The sequence below is a fragment of the Mytilus trossulus genome, chromosome 3, assembly GCF_036588685.1.
Source record: "Mytilus trossulus isolate FHL-02 chromosome 3, PNRI_Mtr1.1.1.hap1, whole genome shotgun sequence".
Classification (NCBI taxonomy): domain Eukaryota; kingdom Metazoa; phylum Mollusca; class Bivalvia; order Mytilida; family Mytilidae; genus Mytilus; species Mytilus trossulus.
In genome coordinates this window covers 9391177-9413328 of record NC_086375.1, presented here as the reverse complement: position 1 = coordinate 9413328, position 22152 = coordinate 9391177, and the positions used below count along the sequence as shown (strand labels likewise).

At 31.8% G+C, this 22152-nt stretch overlaps 3 protein-coding genes across 3 annotated transcripts in view; 2 read left to right on the top strand and 1 right to left on the bottom strand.

The window, feature by feature from the left end:
- Positions 1-22152, top strand: part of LOC134709944 (2-oxoadipate dehydrogenase complex component E1-like) — a 90360-nt gene that overhangs the window by 10863 nt on the left and 57345 nt on the right. The window contains exon 4 of the mRNA XM_063570068.1: positions 4085-4148. Within this exon, the coding sequence (XP_063426138.1) occupies positions 4085-4148 (64 nt within the window). The remainder of the gene's footprint in view (positions 1-4084; positions 4149-22152) is intronic.
- On the top strand, positions 1104-3714 carry LOC134709348 (2-oxoadipate dehydrogenase complex component E1-like). The gene is made up of 4 exons (XM_063569517.1): positions 1104-1127; positions 1553-1709; positions 2326-2426; positions 3375-3714. Exons 1-4 carry the CDS (start codon positions 1104-1106, stop codon positions 3591-3593), a joined length of 501 nt encoding a protein of 166 aa, XP_063425587.1. The 3' UTR covers positions 3594-3714.
- On the bottom strand, positions 17548-21680 carry LOC134709337 (uncharacterized). The gene is made up of 2 exons (XM_063569502.1): positions 21643-21680; positions 17548-19296 (listed from the first exon to the last, which is right to left on the bottom strand). The coding sequence occupies exon 2, from the start codon at positions 19279-19281 to the stop codon at positions 17548-17550; it is 1734 nt and encodes a 577-aa protein (XP_063425572.1). The 5' UTR covers positions 19282-19296; positions 21643-21680.

The following is a 22152-nucleotide window of genomic DNA, read 5'->3' as shown; positions in this document are numbered from 1 at the left end:
ACATACATTTGAAGCTCAGTTGAATATTGTGTCATTTTAGAAAAATCACTTTGCAATTGGTTTATCTGACTTTCTTGTGTTTTCAGTTGTTGCAGTAAAGCGTTCATCTTAGATTTCAGCTGTGTATGCTTTAATTCTAGGTCATCAAGAATTGTTTGTTCTAATTTGTTTAAGAAATCATCCATGGACTTCCTCATAGATCGAATTTGTTCTGCAGCCTTTGTTTTCTGATTATTGTTTGTGTGCATCCGGCTATTCAAATATTTTATGATCTCCTCTAAGTTTTCCTTTACATTCTTTAAATCTTTTTCAAAAAGTTGAACTGAGGCAGATGATTTTACTTGCTTCAGAATATCTGACAGCGGTTTTAGGTCTTGACATTTTTTGTGATTATCAGTGATGCACTGTACACAGCAGGGACAGGCATGGAGGGAACAATAAAGCTCAAACTTCTTCTTGTGGTCTCTGCACTGACTGCTTATATCTTGCATGAATGTTGGTAAGTTATGGTAGTCTTTAGTCGACATAGTTTTATGGTCTTTAGATGCTTTTGATTTTGTGTGATGTTTTTCACAGCCTGTACATAGGAGCACCTCACATTCTGTGCACCACGTGACAGCTTCTGTAGATGTTCCATCATCATCGTTACATAGATTGCAATTGTCTCCACCTGATGAGGCCATATTCTCTCTATTTCTGTAATTTAGAGTACACAAAAAATAGTTGTGTATAAAAAACAATGATAAATGCAAACTGCATTTTTAACCAATAATGTACTTGATTAAGAGGGAGAAAAAATTGACATAATAACATGTACAAAAAAATTTAATATGGACATCAAACAAGTCATTTTACTTCGATTACTTTTATAAGTAAGAGTTTTGCTGGAAGGATTAATACCACCAAATCTTAGTACAATCTGGTTGCTTACAAAAAGAGAGGTGAACAGATATCCCTTTCATTATGACAGTTGTAGGAAATTAATCTTGTATTTGATTGCAGTAAAACCTTTCAGGGTCATCCACATATATCTTGGGTGTTTGAAAGCACCATTATTATTTTACTTGGTGTTTCTATAGAATATTCTGCAAACTTGAGGTTATATGGTTACTAAAGTTTGCACACAGGTAAATTTAGAAACTCAAAAACACATTCTTACCCCTAAATATTCTCATTATTGGTGCTCTGGAAAAGGAATGTCTACAGGGAAATAAAATGACCTGTTACTGGTACACCTTCCTGGTATTGTTTATTTATAGCAAGCTATACATAAATAACTGGGTTTGACATATTCCAATTTATAATGCTTTCAATAAGAAGTTCTTTAAGATCAAAATATTGTGATATTATGCAAGAGTCTATTAACAAACAATGTACAGTTTATTTTTCTTTCAAATTTAACTTGAGAAATTCTTGCTTCATACATATTAACTTGAAGGTATTTTTTGCTGTTCAGTTTTCTTTCAATTCTTACACTTGTAGTAAAGTTTTCAACTTCCATATGGTAAGAGTATTAGGTGCGCCCTAACAATCTTACTTTATTTATTTACAGTTAGCCAACAGTTCTCTGTCTGAAGAAGCCGTGTTAGGATTTGAGTATGGTATGAGTATAGATGACCCTCAAAGTCTTATTATATGGGAAGCACAGTTTGGAGACTTCTTCAATGGAGCACAGATTATGATAGATACATATATAGCCAGTGGAGAGTGTATGTATATAAAAAAAACTGTCTCACTTTTTTTCAATTTCTATAATGCATATGTTGAAATTAAAATAGCAACACTTTTACATATAAGTTTTGCAAATATTCAAAGTCAGTGAACCATGACTGAAGGTACAAGGCTAAACAATCTCCATGGAAATGAGAAGTGTTAATGTAAATTCAACTGCATACCAAATACCATTGACTTTTCATAAGTAGTTCCCTTTGAACAAACCTAAACACAAACTAATACATGTAATCTAAGCAAAATTTCAAAGTCAATAAACCATAATTGAGAGGGCGGGTTAAACTAATCTCCATGGTAATGAGATATACCAATGCTTATACAACTGCATACCAAATAGCATTGACCCATGGCTAGTGGTTCCCCATAAATCAAAGTCATCACAAACTAATTTTTGGTCTTAGATTTTTGGTCGATTAAAAATATTGTTTGATGACATTGGACCCTCTCTAAAAAATTAACTCTTCACAATCTATGATAAGTTTATTTCTAACTTCTATGTAATACATGTTGTATGCAGTTATTACAAAGAAGGGTCACTGAAAGTCAAACTTATTGCTAGATTCGTGATGGTTAAAATAAATGATTGTATTTCAGTAAAATGGTTATTACAGAGCGACTTAGTGATGTTATTACCTCATGGTATGGATGGAGCAGGGCCTGAACACTCATCTTGTAAAATTGAAAGGTTTCTACAGGTAATGTCAAAATATCAAGGTCATTTATGGCAAAATTCAAGGTTTGTAAAATGGTTATTAAAGAGTCATTTAATGACCTTACCACATGGCATGGAAGGAACTGGACTTGAACACTCATCAAGTAAAAATAAGATTTCTACAGGTAATGTCAAAGGATCAAGGTAATTTATGTCGAAGGTCAAGGTTTGTAAAAGGGTATAACAGAGTGAGTTAGTGATGTTATTACCACTAAGTATGGATGGAGCAGAACCTGAACACTCATCTCGTAAAATTGAACGGTTTCTACAGGTAATATCAAAAGATCAAGGTAATTTATGTCAAAGGCAAAGGTATTACAGAGTGATTTAGTGCCCTTACTTCCACATGTCATGGAAGGAGCAGGACCTGAACACTTATCATGTAAATTTGAAAAATTTCTACAGGTAATATCAAAATATCAAGGTCATGTTTATTCAAGGTCAATGTTTGTAAATTTTTTATTAGAGTGAGTTAGTAATGTTACTACATCATGGTATAGATGAAGCAGGACCTGAACACTCATCATGAAAAATTGAAAGTTTTCTACAGTTGATATAAAAAGATCAAGGTCATTTATGTCAAAGGTCAAGGTTTGTAGAACAGTTATATCAGAGTGACTTGGTGATATGACTATACCATGGTATGGATGGAGCAGGACATAAACACTCACCAAGTAAGATTGAAAGGTTTCTAGAGGATATAACATAAGGTCAAGTACATTTATTTCTAGAGAACTTGGGACATCTGAGTTTTTGTAAAGAAAATTTGAAAATTATAAGAAATATGTTTTGACCAAGTAATTATTCCATTTTAACGAGAAATGTACAGTTTTCAGTTGCGTAGAAAAGCCTTACATATTAATCTAAGATTGGGATGGTTTGATCAATGTCATTTGTTGTCCTGATTTAACTTTTAAATGATTATTTCCAGGCAACAGACAGTAGTGAATACAAAGTAGACGGAGACAATGTCAACCTTCAGGTTGTCAACGCTACAACTCCCTCTCAATACTTCCATCTTCTCAGACGTCAGGTGGTCCGGAACTTCAGAAAACCTTTGGTAGTGGTAGCTCCTAAAACAATCTTACGTTTACCTGCAGCAACCTCTACCTTAGAAGATATGTTACCTGAAAAACATTCTTACCTGTGATTGGGGATAAGAAAGTTAAAGGTGACAAGGTCAAAAAGGTCATTTTCTGTAGTGGTAAACATTTCTATACATTGGACAAGGAAAGGGATTCCAAGAAATAAGATGATGTAGCACTTGTGAGAATAGAAGTATGTATAATGAAGACTATTATTAATAGTTAATGTCCGTTTAATTATGAAATTACCCCTCATAACTTATTATTTGAATTGAATGGTTTGAAAAAAAATTAATTCATGATTTCAAGTTATTAGAAAATCTATTGAAACGTGTATTTTTGTATTCAATAAACAAGAAAAATATGTTTATATACAATGATAGGATTTTTACCTTATTTTTTTAATAATTGAACCTGTACATGTGATATAGGAAGTATGCCATGGTGACCTACACTGTATGGACATATATTGACACAATGTATTGTTTTTGATACATTTAAAGAAGATATTTTTCATTACTAAGATAACTTATTTTTTATATGCCTTTCATTATAGAGTCTATGTCCATTCCCAGCAGGAGAAATTCAACAAGAAGTAACCAAATATCCTAATGCTACAGGTATGTTTTAATTATTACAATTTATACAGAAATGATTATTCAGCTGTCATTTTTAATCTTTGGAAGACTTTGTACTTATGAACTTGGATATATAGAAGTTATATACCAAGTAAAAAGACAGTTGAAAATAGGCATCATCAAAAAATTATATATTATTGCTTTATTGGGCCTCATAATTTTATTTTCAACTAAAAAAAAAGTAAAATAGTCTAAAAGGGAAGATAAATACATTTTCTTTCAAGGAGATTTTTTAAGTAAAGATTCTGGCAAATTAAGCATAAGGGTAGAAATGTTTGCTTGTTGATGGCCTCATGGTTGCCTATAAGTGCTCACATTCACTTTTTTTTTGAACTTTGATTAATAGTTCAAATAAAAGTTCAAATTGATAGTTGTCTCATTAACAATCATACCACATCCCGCTATTTTATACCATTTATGAGTATTATTATAGCCAACTGTTAGATGGATTGATCGATGGTTGATTTACACATCATCAGCACAAAAGGTTATATCTTGGCAAGCTAACAGTTGGAAAAATATTCTATAGTGCTGCAAGAAACTTTGACAACTAGGATATTTATTATTGCATTTCAGATTTCCTTTGGAGTCAGGAAGAACATAGGAATATGGGAGCATGGACATTAGTCTCTCCAAGGTTCTACAATTTAGTTGGATGCACGGTAAGGTTTTAATATTTATCTATTTATATGGTAAGTTGTTTATAAAAAAACTTCTCTCTTCTGAAAAGAATATTTGATATGATACAAGAAATTAAAAAAAAAAGACAAATATATTGTATATGAAAAATAATTTACTTGTTGGAAGTTTTTTATACAAAATAAAAAAAATCAGTTTTTGTTTACATATTACTGGTCATAAGCTGGTGGCATGGATGATCCTAAGAAAAACGCACAAAAAACAAAAAACAAACAAAATGGGCAATAAAGAATAATGGTCGTAAAGGGATGCATAAATATAAAAAAGAATGAATTCTGAACAAATAAACTGAAGACGAGAAAAATATTGGAAAAATTAATACAGAATTAAAGAATCACTTTCTGATCTGACCCTCTTTTATGTCTCTTATATACATTGGACTTATTATACTAAAATTGTTGTTATTGTATTATAGTTACGGTATGTTGGAAGAGATCATTTAGGTTCACCTGCTACAGGTATTGGTGAAGTACACGGACAAGAAAGTATACAAATCATCGAGGACACATTTAGTTAAGGAACGATTCTCATTTGTAAAGATTATGTTCAGCATTAATATATTTTTGGGATAACGTGTCTATATGTGCAAGTTTTTTAATTGACCATTGTACTTAAATTACCGGTGTATACATTACATCACAGCTCAAAAATAGGCAGAGCTATTATTTTACCAGATATTGATGATATTCTTTAAAATTCAGTGACGAAAACATTATATTTTAGAAATAGCATAGTCTAGTTCACACATGAAATATTTGCATCTGGATGTTAAGAAGTAACCTAAGGCAATCGTGCAGTCCTTTAATTATAGTCTTTATATCTTTTTAATATAAAAATGAACCCATAATTATCATGACTGCTTATAATTTTTATTTCCTTAGTTTCAAGCCAACAATTCTCATATGTAAAGGTTATGTTAAGCTTCAATGTATATCAGGGATTATTTGATTACACATGTGTGAATTCTTTAATTGACAATTGTTCTAAAATTACCGGTATGTACATTAAATCACAGCTCATAAATAGGCAGAGCTATAATTTTACCAGACAGTGATATTATTCTTAATTCAGTGACAAAAATCTGGAATTAAGAAATACCATATTCTAGTCTATAAATGAAATATTTGCAACTGAATTTTAATGATCAAGCAGTTAGCAATCAGGCGATGTTACCTAGTCTTTATCTTCAATTGATATCATAATGAATCCATAAATGCCTTGAATGTTGATAATTTTGTTATTTTTAGCTATTTTTAGTTTCATGCCAGTATAGATGTTTTAACTTTGATCTCACTAAAACATTTTTTTTTTAATTATATCAAGTATACATTATTTTGTGCTGGTATGCTGTTGTATTGATACTTGTGAATAATATATAAGAATGAGTTATTAAAAAAAATGTTATCTTGTACTCTTTAGCATTCACCTTGTTCGTTTATCCTTCAGTCTACCAGTTCCTCCCTTCATTCAACACATATTCCCTTTGTAAATTTTTGCAAATAAAACTGAACTTAACAGCTGCTCAAATAGTTAGCAGTTCCTCGATTCATTCTGATTCTGTTTCATTGACATTTATGGCAGTTCATATTGACCATAATAACTTAAATTTAGTCAACAACAGTGATGGTTTGTTATGTAATTATGTAATGTGTTATTTTTTTCTAACTGTTACACACCATCTATTTTCTGTTTTCAAATACTTTTTACTTAGAATTTTTTTATATGTAATATGACCTTTATATTATCAAGATGCTTGATTTCTTGATTGACAACATATTTGTTACGTTCGGAGGACGTGTTTTTCAACAGACTGTCGGCATCCCAATGGGAACAAACTGTGCCCCTCTACTTGCTGACTTGTTTCTTTATTATTATGAGGCTGACTTCATAAAGGAACTTCTTAGGAAGAAAGATAAGAAGTTAGCAATATCCTTTAACTCTACTTTCCGCTATATAGATGACGTTCTTTCACTAAACAATTCAAAATTTGGTGACTATGTGGATCGCATCTATCCCATCGAATTGGAGATAAAGGATACTACAGATGCAGTTAAGTCGGCTTCATATCTTGACTTACATCTAGAAATTGACAATGAGGGTCGGTTGCAGACAAAACTTTACGACAAAAGAGATGATTTCAGCTTTCCAATTGTGAACTTTCCATTTCTAAGTAGCAACATTCCAGCAGCACCTGCATACGGGGTATATATCTCCCAATTGATACGATATTCCCGTGCTTGCATTTCCTATCATGATTTTCTTGATATAGGGTTACTGCTCACAAGGAAGCTATTAAACCAAGAGTTCCAAATGGTGAAGTTGAAATCATCCCTTCGTAAATTTTACGGACGCCATCACGAGTTGGTTGACCGTTATGGAATAACCGTTTCACAAATGATATCGGATATGTTCCTTACGTCGTAACTACAATCCCCTTCCCTTTCATGAATTTGACCTACCGAATTAGACTATTTACCGGATTTGTAATCACATAAGCAACACGACGGGTGCCGCATGTGGAGCAGGATCTGCTTACCCTTCCGGAGCACCTGAGATCACCCCTAGTTTTTGGTGGGGTTTGTGTTGTTTATTCTTTAGTTTTCTATGTTGTGTCATGTGTACTATTGTTTTTCTGTTTGTCTTTTTCATTTTTAGCCATGGCGTTGTCAGTTTGTTTTAGATTTACGAGTTTGACTGTCCCTTTGGTGTCTTTCGTCCCTCTTTTATAAAGTTTTGAAAACATTTCTCCAGATGGTTTTATATATTTAGCCACCAGCTTGGCAGTTTTGAACTGCACTGTGGAATTCCTTTGTCTTTTGTTCTTCCAGCTGACACATTCTGCCTGTTTATTGAAATTTTGACAATTACAGGTGGGATAAGCTTTGCATAACAACACATTCAAAGCCTTTTGACTTTTTTAATTATTGCAGCCAGCTATTTCCTGTTTGCCAAAAGTATGAAATTTTACAACACTCATTTTACAAGGAGAAATTTTGTCAAACATTTTTTAGCTTCTATGAAATGGAATGATCAGTTACACATGTTACATCAATCAACTGCTTGCAGAGACCAAGGTGCAATGCAAATACATATTTTACAGAATTAAATTTTAAAGACTTAGTCCTACTTTTACTGTGAACATGGAAGAAAATTGAGTCTGTTAACTTGCATTTCAATCCATAGTTCTTCTATAAGGATTAATATTGCTTTGAAATTGTCTCATGTTTGACAATATATATGGAAGTTTGAAACGACCTTGACTGGCCATACAGTCCTTGGATGATCGGTTGTTTGACAACCTGTTATGGAATTTATTATATAGTCCGATTTAACTTGTTATATATGTAAAACAATCATAAAGTCTTAAAAAAAAATTGTAACAGTAATATATGAATATCACAAAGTATTGCTTAATTATAGAAAGGAGAATGATGTGGTATTATTGCCAATGAGACAACTCATCATAAGAGACCAAATGACACAGAAATTAACAGCCTTTAACAAAGATCTGCCAGGTGTTTTTTAAGAACTTCAAATGAAGCACTGTAATTAGGTATTTGATGTTTTGTTATCTAATCAAGTGTTTATTTTGTAGTTTGTAAAACTTGTTAGTGGTTTGCTCAATAATATTGTTTTTGTATCATATTAGTAAGCTGTGATATTTTGTCTTATACTGATCTTTAATAAAAGAAAATAAACAGTTGATGAATTATTAATGTTTTATACCCAAAACTGGCAAAAGTCGGTTATGTGATTCATTGTAAAACATTGTAAGGGTGCTACCAGATTTTTTTTACTTTATATTCAAAATTTCCATCACTCCTTAAACTGATTGATATTTGAATGGTCAACTACTTCACCGATTGAATTGCATTGCATAAACCGGAACCGTTTTTAAAATTTTTTCTTTGGGTTTAGAATTGTTGTAATTCTAAACATTGCAAGCTCTGATAAGACTAAGTTAAACTACAAGTCCTTCACGTGCAGTCGTGTAGGATTTTTTGTAATCTTGTTTCAGACGCATTTCCACTTTCCCATTGTTGTTTATGATGAAATTCTATAAGTTTTCTGCTTTTCATGGTGTGATGAGGTAATAACAGTTATATTGTACTTTCAAATACAAGTCCCCCATGTGCGGTCTTGCAGGATTTATTTTTATTTTGGTTCAGACACATATTTATTTTACCATTGTTTGTTTTTAGGAAATACTATATATGTTGTGCTTTTCTTTGTGTGATGAATGTATAACAGTTGAATTGTGTGTTTTAAAGTCGTAATTGTCATCTGTTTATCATACACAGAAATACTGAACCTGATTATAATGCAAAATGACACATGAGAGATTTCTATCCATTGAAACTTCAAATTCAATGACATTTTTTAGACTTTCTAGAAGTACCAGGTGGAAATAAGAATCCTCCTATATTCGGACATCAATATCTGATTCTGTTTACATGTGAGATTCCTCAGTCAGAATGACGAATCTTGTATTATTCATATCGACGGCTTCTAATTTTAAAGGTAGAATCTTATACACCTCGAACTTTTCATAAATAAAGGCAACAGTAGTTAATCATAAATCAATTGAAAGAAAACAAATATGGGTTACAAACTAAAACCGAGGGAACAATATCAAATATAAGAGGAAAATAACGAAACAACAAAAAAAACCCAACAACAATCTGCTGTTGTGTTTTTTTATTTAGGTCGGGTTGTTGTCTCTTTGACACATTCCCCATTTCCATTCTCAATTTTAACATAAAAAAGAGACAAAAGATATAAACAAAGGGTTAATATTCAAATTCATAAAACCAAAACAAATTGACAATGTAATCGCAAAACATGAAAAGACAGTATACTAAAAACAACAACAAACATTGAACCCTGCGTAACATGAACCCCACCAAAAAACCGGCGGATGATCTCGGATGCTCCTGAAGGTTAATCAGATCACATGTTGCACCTGTCCTGTAGCTCATGTGAATACTTATCTGGTGATAACTCTAATTCGGTAGATCACGTCCATGAAGGACAAGAGGATTGGATTGTGGTAAAAACAATTGGAAAAAAAGAGGGACGAAAGATACCAAAGGGACAGTCACACTCATAAATCTGAAACAAACTGACAACGCCATGGAACATAGCCGTCATCATTTGTGAAACTTATATTCCATAACTGTCAATCAACTCGTCATGGCCTCCGTTAAGTTTGCAAAGAGATAATTTCAACTTCACCCCTTTGTTTTATGGCTTCTTGTAAGCTGCTATCAAGGGAATTATGAAGGAAATACATTCTCTGGAATAACTTATCAATTTGGAGACGTATTCTCCATATGCAAGTGCTCCTGTGATGTTGCTAAATAGAAATTAAAATTCACAATTAGAAAGCTGAAATCATCAGTTTTGTTCTCGACCTATTATCATTTTCAATTGCTAGATGTAAGTAAATATATGAGGCAAACTTAATTGCACTTAAATATTATTCTTTATCCTTTTTTATAGAATTGTAACCCAACACTTGCCAATCGCATTCCAGCTTTCTAACAGCTCATGACGATTGAGATAAAGAAACTTTACATGAATAAATCGATATTAATAAATTCATTTTCATCTTTGCCATATCTTGATAACTAAGAGTCCTTCTTGTTGGAAAACTTTGTGACTCTTTGTTACATATTTGTGTGTTTTCATAATAATTAAGATAAGAACACAATGTGGACTGTTATATCCCTATTGTAGACATTTTTACCTATTATGTCTGTTTGCTTTGTTCACACAGATGGACTGGTCCCGTTGTAAATATAATGGAATTGATATGACTGATATACAAGAGCGAGGCTTAGCTACTTTAAAACCAGATTAAATCCACCATTTTCTACCTCCTACACAAGAACGTGCCTGCGCCATGCAGGAATACGGCGGTTTTGAATTTTCTTAGGAGTCCAGTTTAATAGTAATTTTACTTTATCCTGTCCAATATAAAATTCTAAACAATATTGGTTATTTCTTTTAATACTTTTCAAGACTATTCAACATATATCGATATAGGAAGATGTGGTGTGAGTGCAAACGAGACAACTCTCCATCCAAATAACAATTTATAAAAGTAAACCATTATAGTTCAATGTACGGTCTTCAACACGGAGCCTGGCTCACACCGAACAACAAGCTATAAAGGACCCCAAAATTACTAGTGTAAAACCACTCAAACGAGAAAACCAACGGTCTAATTTATATAAAAAAATATATGCATGTAATTAATTCACCCTATTATTTGTACAACAAATATTTTTTCAAATCTTTTTTTAAAATGGACTAGTGTTTGAGGTTTACTGTGTAAGGAGTGATGAATCTATAGTTATCAAAGGTACCAGGATTATAATTTAGTACGCCAGATGCACGTTTCGTTTACATAAGACTCATCAGTGACGCTCATATCAAAATATTTATTAAGCCAAACAAGTAAAAAGTTGAAGAGCATTGAGGATCCAAAATTCCAAAAAAGTTGTGCCAAATACGGCTAAGGTAATTTATGCCTGGGATAAGAAAATCCTTAGTTTTTCGAAAAAATCAAAGTTTTATTAACAGGAAATTTGTAAAAATGACCACATTATTGATATTCATGTCAACACCGAAGTGTTGCTTACTGGGCTGGTGTTACCCTCGGGGACGAAACGTCCACCAGCAGTGGCATCGACCCAGTGGTGTAAATAGTTATGAAGGTATTCCATAAAAATGTTATTATTTTTCTTATTACTCTTAATCAGGTTCTGATGCTCGCAATCTATCGTAAGCTGTTTTCCATTAACAATATTTATCATATTCAAGCATTTGTTTACATTTTTGACAAATATATTATTGACGTTATTTCGACTGATCGGGCGGAGCTTACGTTTCAATTGCATTGTCTATTCGAAGATGTGCGTGATTAGGATGATTGTTGTTATATTATTGTTACGGATTTCTAATCACCCATCAGTGTGACCAAACAGATATACAGAAAAGAACTTTAACCCCGCCGCATTTTTGCGCCTGTCCCAAGTCAGGAGCCTCTGGCCTGTGTTAGTCATGTATTATTTTTAATTTTAGTTCCTTGTGTACAATTTGGAGTTTAGTATGGCGTTCATTATCACTGAACTAGTATCTAAATTTGTTTAGTGGCCAGCTGAAGGACGCCTCCGGGTGCGAGAGTTTATCGCTGCGTTGAAGACCTGTTGGTGACTTTCTGCTGTTTTTTATTCCATGCATGGTCGGGTTGTTGTCTATTTGACACAATCCCCATTTCCATTCTCAATTCTAAGTGTAGGATAAGGGATGAGTGTATGACAAGGGATGAAGTAGTTCAAATGTATAGCATTTACATGTGCTAAATAAAATTGAGAATGGAAATGGGGAATGTGTCAAAGAGACAACAACCCGACCATAGAAAAGACAGCAGCAGAAGGTCACCAACAGGTCTTCAATGTAGCGAGAAAGTCCCGCACCCGGAGGCGTCCTTCAGCTGGCCCCTAAACAAATATATATACTAGTTCAGTGATAATGAACGCCATACTAAACTCCAAATTGTACACAAGAAACTAAAATTAAAAAATAATACAAGACTAAAAAAGGCCAGAATTTCCTGACTGGGGACGGGCGCAAACATTGGGCTGGGTTAAACATCATTATAGCATAGCTTTTTGTCGAGCCTGCGACTTTGGTCGCAGAAAGCTCGACATAGGGAAAGTGATCCGGGGGCGGCGGCGTTAGATAACTTCTTAAAAGCTTTATATTTTAGAGGGTGGAAGACCTGGATACTCCATACTTTGTATATAAATGTATATAAATGCCTCATGTTACGAAGTTTCCGTCTGTCCAATGTTCTTGACCTCATTTTCATGGTTCAGTGACTACTTAAAAAAAAAGTTAAGATTTTTTGTAATGTTAAATTCTCTCTTATTACAAATGTATAAGTAATAGGATAACTATATATTATATGTGCATACCTTGCAAGGTCTACATGCATGTCAGTCAGTTTTCACTTGACCTTGACCTCATTTCATGTATAAGTGAACAAAGGTAAGTTTTGGTGGTCAAGTCCATATCTCAGATACTGTATGCAATAGGTCTTGTATATTTGGTGTATAGAAGGACTGTTAGGTGCAAATGTCCAACTGGCAGGTGTCATCTCACCTTGACCTCATTTTCATGGTTCAGTGGTTATAGTAAAGTTTTTGACTTTTGATCTTTTTCTAATACTATATGCAATAGGTCAACTATATGTGTGGATATATTTTATGATCTATGTGTCAGTCGCGCAGGTTTTATTTGACCTTGACCTCATTTTTACAATTCATTGGTCAGTGTTAAGTTTTGTTTGTTTTGGTCTGTTTTTCTTAAACTCAAAGCAATATGTCAACTATATGTAAATATGGAAGAATTGTATGCTGTACATGTCTGTCTGGCATGGTTCAACTGACATTGGCCTCATTTTCATGGTGCATTGGTCAATGTTTAGTGTTTTTGGTTTATGTTAAGTTTATGTGACAGTTGTAATAAAGCTATATATTTGGAACTATCAACATAACATCAATGATTAGTAAAGAAAGTGATACATTTCAGCGTGTGCACTCTTGTTTTAAGTATCGGCTATTGTTCAATACTGTTTGAAACTTTTCTGATTGTGAGAAATCGTGAATTATTACAAAATATGTATGTAAAAGATAAAATATTCAGACCCTATTTGTCCTTGTCTAAATATCATCAAATCCATTTGCAACTTATCCACTTGGCCCTCCTAAAATCATTCGGAATATAATGCAGAGAAAAAAGTATTTCCAAACGTTATAGAATAACGACATATGTATATTTTGAAACTCATGACGTCATGGTTTTAATTTAAATTGCACAAATTCCCAAATGTGACAAATTTGACATGTTTTCAAACTTTGCTTTACAAGAAAATCAACGGCTTCTCATTATTTTTTGCGAAAACACATATATTAAGTGTTGTTTATTCTTTAGTTTTCTATGTTGTGTCATGTGTACTATTATTGTCTGTTTGTCTTTTTCATTTTTAGCCTTGGTGTTGTCAGTTTATTTTAAATTTATGAGTTTGACTGTCCCTTTGGTATCTTTCGTCCCTCTTTTAAGTGTTTACATATTTTTAGTGGATCAATGACCTTCACTGGACACTTCATTTATGAGTTTATCCTAAAACTGCTGTCTATAGATGAACTCAAGCGGAAACCCAGTTAATTGACAAAAAAATCGAAGCTCTTTGTTAGAGAAGGCGATAAATGCTTTCTGTAATGTATACTATAGTAACAAAAAATATAAAAGTTAAAAGAAACAAATAAAACGACAATTTTATTCCAAATTACGAAGTGTTTTATTTTAAAAACACCTTTGCATAAGTTTTCGATTTATCTATTACATAGTAATGCAGAACAATTAGATATCAAGTCGACGACATGGGTATCTATCAAGTTGGATTTAAAAAATGCATAACCTCCGATTTTAATTTTTTTTTTACCAAGGACGGAGAACATATCAATTAGTTCAGTAATTTTCGTGTTTGCCCTTCCATTATGTGACTCAAGAAAAAAATCAAAAAAATGGGTAACAATTGTATCAAAAAGAGAAAATCGAGTGCACCTATTTTGTTAGGGCGTGTTTGAGGTGTATATTTTGTCATTAAAACGTACAAAGCAAGAATATTTATTGTATCATCTCGCTTCAGATTCTATCATTTTTATATATCAAAGCTACAGGTTGACTTTATAACATAAAAAAAATCACAGTACGAAATGATGAAATATATGGTTCAAGTGAAATACCTTTCTTATAAATCACAAACACAGAGTAGGTGTGTTTGAATAGCTATTTTTGCACTAATAGTACTTGAAGACAGTCTTTTAAGTTGGATGATGGAAATCTTCAAAAAAAAAATTTTTTTTTGTGTGTGATAATAAGGGTTTCTAATCTTCAACCACTGAACATTTTAGTCTGCCCTTCCACGAAATATTAAATAAGAATTTTTTTAAATGTTTTAGAATTTTCAAAAATTCCACCTAACAACCGATCAGACAATAGTTTTAAGTTGAATCAATGCAGACAAGATCATTAACTGATGCTCATTAGCTAGTAGATACATTTGTCTTTTAAAATACTACTGACATATAATGATCGTAATGTTTACTACAATGTATTTAGTTATCATTTATTAGAAAAGACAAAAGTTGACTTCTTTAAGTGCACAGCTACAATAATTCTAACTTCAAAAGATATTTTCAAACAATTTTAAAAACTTTTTATATATTTTCAAAACAATAAAATACTTGAAGTAAAATCAGGCTCTCAAAAGTCTGCAAAACAAATTTGACTAAGAAACAAAATTATAACTGTAACTATCAAAGATTCTAGCATAACTGCCCAACAATGTCAAATTATGTCAATGTTAGAGTGTTGGCAAAATTGGAAATTTTTTGGATCGCACACTTGCTGTCAAACTTATTATTAGAATCCTAGTTACATTACACAAATTTTTATTATAAACAATTTTATTTACAGTTGTATAATAAAAATATTTAGATGGTAATGTAGAATTTTTTTATAGTTACTAAAATACAAATCCAGTGGATAAGTAAACAATAGCAAAAAGCAATGTGTGTATTTGGCAGATCAAAATTATCAATATCATGGATAGTAGTTTTTAACTTCTGGAAAATATTGAAGATGATGTTCACAAATATCAAAAGGAATAACAAAGATCATGTGAAAACAATTTACGAAACACATAAACTGTTTTTATTGTAAAGTCATCCTAAATGACACATGGATTCTACTGCGTATGTCAGTACATTTCATTCATAAAATTCTAGTAAGGTGTGTAATATTCAAATGACAACAATCTTTTTAGAAAATTACTATTAATGTAATTACCCAGTCTTATAATTTTATTTAATTGATTGGTGAAACTTATTTGCCTCACTTATGAATATGACCAAGACATACCATTACCCATTAGTTTTGCTACTGTTTCTTACATAATAAGACATGCATAAAATTTCATTAAATTAAACTTTATGCTACATTGATACAAATTAAACATACAATAAAAATGTGAAGTATTCAATTTTCTTAACACAAATATCAGTCTTATATCAAATGTATCATATTGTGATAATTCCTAGTTTTGAACACCACATTTGAAACAAAATTCACCAAACAAATATGCAGACACATATACATAATAACAAAACAAAAAAAACAGTCATGCCAAGTGTTAATAATTATGCACAGTTAAAATTTATTTAAAAAATCTACAGCCTTTATCAAGAACAATGATAGATATTTTCTTAGAAGACACTGCTTAATTTTGGACTTTTTAATGGGACCTTTATATTATGAATACATGTATTTTGTTTCAAAATTAAATAGCATTTATGTATTAAGTGAATAACAACTATTAAGATACGATAAAGCATACATATAAACCAGATAACAAATAGTGTGATCTCCACTTAACTATTATTAAATTCACAAATGTTTAGATTACCTAATATACAATAAAAGATTACAAAATGATTAGAATTAAAAGAATCAAAGCATTATTGAAGAACTTGGTTATTCACTGGACACAACAGAATTTATCAGACTTAAAATCACTTTTATTTAGCCTTAAACAATATTTGTTATTTCAGGCAATTCTTTAATTTTTTGTCTGAGATATGAACAGAATTTATTTTTGAAGCATTGATGCATCAAATCTGTTTCATCCACCCAAGCCATTTAAACAGTGGTGCTGATGCCAAATATTGATTGCCATTTGAAATAAGTCTTCTCCCCCTTTTATGCAATTCAATTGTTCTCACTAAGTATTTTTTAGCACAATCACTTCCAACAATAATAACAGTAAGTAATCAGCAAAGAATATATCTTAAAGTCACAAAAATACTGAACTCCGAGGAAAATTTAAAACAGAGAGTCACTAATCAAATGGCAAAATCAAAAGCTGATCACTCATGATCAATATAAATTGACAATAACTAGTATATTCCTGAATACAGGCATTTTCTTATGTAAAGAATGGTGGATTAAACCGGGTTTTATAGCTAGGTAATTATAGAGCTCTCACTTGTAATACAGTCGCATAAAATTTCATTATATTGACAATGATGTGTGAAAAAAACAAACCAGCATACATGTTATAAGTAAAAATGTAAAAAAATAAGGAGTACAGCAGTCAACATTGTGTTATCATCGATATCTTAATCACAAAAAATAAAAAATATGTAAACAAACATTTTCCATTGCACAATTACACAATGGCAGGATGTATAAGTATAGAGCCATGTCGTATGTGAGAAAGGAACACAAAAAAGCATATAGACAAAGCATGTTAGCAAAAATGAAAGATAAGAATACAGATTTTTTTTTCTTTTCTTTCTAAAACCTAATAGTTTATTTTAAGATTTTTTGTTTTCAATTGTTAGAACCAGTTCTTCTTGTCGGAAACACAGTCTTTTGTCTTGTAGCAACGACCATACATTTAGTTATATCTGAATATATGAACATGATATTTTAATAACACTATTTGTCAACACTAGAAGTCATTTTGTACTTTAAATTGTATATCTGTATCACACTTTTCTGAAGCATAGTTGATTCATCTGCACACAAGTCTCTAAAAATTTACAATTCAGATTTTATAAATAATTGCTGTGAAGTAATGATCACCACTATTCTTCTTAGCACTTGTTTGCTTTACTTCACTTGACACTATCATCATTCCTGTTTCTCTGTGAATATCTATATATACAGGATAATTGATGCCGTCAGTCTCTGATAGTATTGTCTTACAGATTTTACCATCTTGTGATATTACCACAATACTGTTGTTTCCTTTAGAAGCTATATAAACAAATCCATTCTTGTCTAATGCAATTCCTTCTGGGCAGTTAATGTCATGATGCTGAAATGTCCAGAGAAGTTCTCCAGTTATTTTGTAGCAGCAGACTTTGTTTTCAGAGAAAATGGTACCATAGATATAATCTTCAAATAATGATATTTGTGTTGCTTCTTCTCCTTCTAAGATTGTTTGAGACATATCATTCAGATTAACAATAGTTCTTGTCTGTATACCGTTGATGACCAATAGTTTACCATCACTTGCTACTTTATGACATTGATGAGAAAGTTGAATTGTTTGAATAATTTTATTCTTTTCTACATCCACCAGCACTGTCTTCTTGCTTATTCCTAATCCGACAGCCACTGTATTATTTGTGACATAGCAGGCATCACAAGGATATTCTCTGAATGTTGTTACTTTTTTTTCAAAGATTCCATCATTGCCAATTAGCAGGAGGGCATGACTTCTACCATAAGTATGTCTATTAAGAATTAGACATTTACCATCAGGTAATATCCTACAGATAGGTGCATTTATTTCATATTGCATATCTTCTTGCATTGTCAGAGTTCTCAACATTGTTGGTTTAATTACCTCAATTCTAGGAATAGCTGGAACTAAGTTCTGTGCTTGATCTTTTCTTCCAGGCTTAATTTGTAGTGTTGATTGGCTGGTATTGATATTTATATTGCCAAACGATTTGACATCTTGTAAAATTGATTGCAGGGTAGATGAAATGATTACCGCTAAGTTCTTTTCCTCCAAATTGTCTCCACTTTTTAATTCATCTATGTATTTTTCCGCTTGTGATGTAGTTTTCTCAATATCTCTCAGACTAACATACGTTTGTAGCTCAGTTGCATATTGTCTCATTTTAGAAAACTCATTTTGCAATTGGCTTATCTGATTGGCTTGTGTTTTCAGTTGCTGTAGTAAAGTGTTCATCTTAGATTTTAGCTGTGTATGCTCTGATTCTAAGTCATCAAGAATTTTTTGTTCTAATTTGTTTAAAAAATCATCTATCGACTTCCTCATAGATCGAATTTGTTCTGCAGCCTTTGTTTTCTGACTATTATTTGTGTTCATCCGGCTGTTCAAATATTTTATAATTTCCTCTAAGTTTTCCTTTACATTCTTCAAATCTTTTTCAAAAAGTTGAACTGAGGCAGATGATTTTACTTGTTTCAGAATATCTGACAGGGGTTTCAGGTCTTGACATTTTTTGTGTTTATCAGTGATGCACTGGACACAGCAGGGACAGGAATGGAACGAACAATAAAGTTCAAACTTTTTCTTATGGTCTTGGCACTGGCTACTTATTTCTAGCATGTATTTTGGTAAGTTATGGTAGTCTTTAGTTGACATAGTTTTATGGTCTTTAGATGCTTTTGATTTTGTGTGATGTTTTTCACAGTCTGTACATAGGAGCACCTCACATTCTGTGCACCATGTGGCAGCTTCTCTAGATGATCCATCATCATCATAACAAAGGGTGCAACAGTCCCTACCTGATGAAGCCATATTCTCTCTTTATTTCTGAAATTTGAATAAAAAAAATTATTTAAAAAATATCAAATCATCAATGCAAACTTCACTATCAGCAAGAACTACATATAGCATGACTTTTTCTGATAAAAGATTCATAATGGCTTCTTCCAGATTTTATGAGAAATACTTTATACAAAAGCTTCTTCAGATATCATTATTTTTTAACCTCACCCTCCGACATATATTGTTCATTAATTTATCAATTTGACTATGTTGAACACATCTATGCAGGGGTGGGTGGGGGGAGGGGGTTGTAGGAGGGTAGGAGGGGTCCTGATCCCGAAATCTTGGACTTAAAACATGAAATTCTGAGGTCCTGATTCTAAAAAAAATTAAATCCTGACATCTCAAAATTCGAAAATAGAATTCCTGGATCCTGAAAGGGTCAATCCTGAAATCCCAAACTTTAAAACACCCGATTCCGGAGTACTGATAAAGGTCCTATTATCCCCCCTCATCTATTCTATCAAATTTGAAATAAAGGATACTACAGATACAGCTAAGATTGCCTTATATCTTACATAAAACCGTTCTAAGTAAAAAAAAAAAAAAAAAAAAAGGCTGAAAAAGGAACATGGTGGCTCCCTCTCCTTTTGTATATTTCTTATTAATTATGATTTTCCTTCTTTTTTGACCTGTTCCTAGTTTTGTCTTCTTTTCAAGACTTTTTTTTTTAAAACCAGTCTCACTGTCAATAGCACAGTTATACAAACTTGACTAAAATGAGCAAATGATGCCAACATTGATTGACCCAAAATGTTGATCTGACATTTATAATACTTTCATCAGTTTTAATAATTATAGCAGTCAATTTTATATGACCGAAAAAAATAAAAAAAATTGGTCGTATATTGGTATTACGTTGTTGTCATTGGATTCGTCAGCATCGTCTGTAGACGGATTGTTTCCGGATAATAACTTTTGAATAAGGGAAAAGTAATCAATAAAATTTCAACACAATGTTTGTTCAACTGTAAAAAGCAACAACGTTCAACAAAGTGACATCTACAAATAAACCAACATGACCAAAATGGTCAATTGACCCCTTAATGAGTTTATTGTCCTTTATAGTAAATTTTTAACAATTTTTTGTAAATTTTTGTAACTTTACAAAAATCTTCTCCTTTGAAACTACTGTGACAAATTTATCCCAACTTCCACAATCATTATTATGGTATTTAGTTTAAAAAAATGTGTCCAACGAACCCACCTGCCAACCAGCATGGCCACCAAAATAGCTAAAAATAGAAAATAGGGGTAAAATGCAGTTTTGGCTTATATATCTGAAACTAAAGAATTTAAAGAAAATTTTATGAAAATAAAAATATTCATCAGGTTAAGAGTTATTTGTCCTGAAATTTTCAGACGATTCAGACTTACTGTTGTTAGTTTGTGCCCCTGAATTAGTAATTTTAAGGAAATTTTGTTGTTTTTGGTTATTATTTTCAATATTATTATAGATAGAGATAATTTGTAAACAGCAATAATGTACAGCAAAGTAAGTAAAGATATACAAATAAGTCAGCATGACCTTTAAAGTAAAATTTAACAATTTTCATAAATTTTGGTAATCTTTTACAAAAGTCTTCTCCTGAAACAACTGAGACAAAGTTAACAAAACTTGACCACACATAAGCATTAGGGTATTAAAAGTTTTTGAAAATGTGTCCGATGACCCTGCCTGCCAACCAACATGTCAGACATGGCTAAAAATAGAACATATAGGGGGAAAATGCAGTTTTTGACTTGTATCTCTGAAAAAAGAGCAAAAGTATAAATGTTACATTATTTCATGCATCAATTGTAAATAAAAATATCATGTGAGCAACACAGGCTCCTTTGAGCTTCTAGTGTACAAAGGTCAAAATATAGTACTGTGTGGTATATTTTCTATATTTATAAGCGTATAGTTTTGTACTTAAATGATGTACTACCTGTACCTTCACTTCCCTTAGAATTAAAGGCTGTTTCTATATTTTTTTATTTGTAATTCCCAAGCTATATCTCTATGAGATAAAACATAGAGATCATATTTTATAACCAGTATATGAACAGAACAATTTATCTATGCATATTATATATCTCCCCAAAAGAGCTAGACGTGGTTTTAAAACAACTATATTTACAAAGCGCAACCTGTAATACATGTAGTAATAAAGGACCATAATTAACTCATGAAGAATGAAAGTGTAAATAAAAAATATTGAACTCCAGAAGCTTGAATAAATTTACACAGCTTTTCTGTGGTTGAAGATCATATGTTGCTCTGCATATATCGTATTTTTGTGCATTGTTGGATTACTTTATACCCCTGATCTCAACATTCATTCTTACCCTAAATATTGTGATTTCTGGTGCTCTGGAAAAGGAATGTCTACAGGGAAGTAAAATGTCCAATAACTGGTACACTTACCTGAGATATAGCTAAATTAAAGGTAAACTTTTGTACAGTTGGATCTATTCCAATTTATATATTTTGAATGGCTTTTAATTTGAAGTTTTTAAGATCTGGGATATTATGCAAGTGTCTGGTGTCATACATACATTTAAAAATACAGATACATACAAAAACAATATGCAGTTTTTTTTTACTTCAAATTTAACTTGGGAAATTCTTAATTGCTTCATTCAAACTTATTTATTTGTACTTGTAGGTCAATTTTGCTGTTCAAAGTTTTTCTTCAATTTATTATAGACATGATAGATTTAAACTTCAATACATTTAAATGGGTTTATTTTCTCCCTTAGAATTCCTTTGACCATTTTTTTTTATTATTATGTAGTTGAGGTAAATATGCTTTAAAAATATGAGGAGATATCTTTTTGAGCTTTGCCTACATAAAA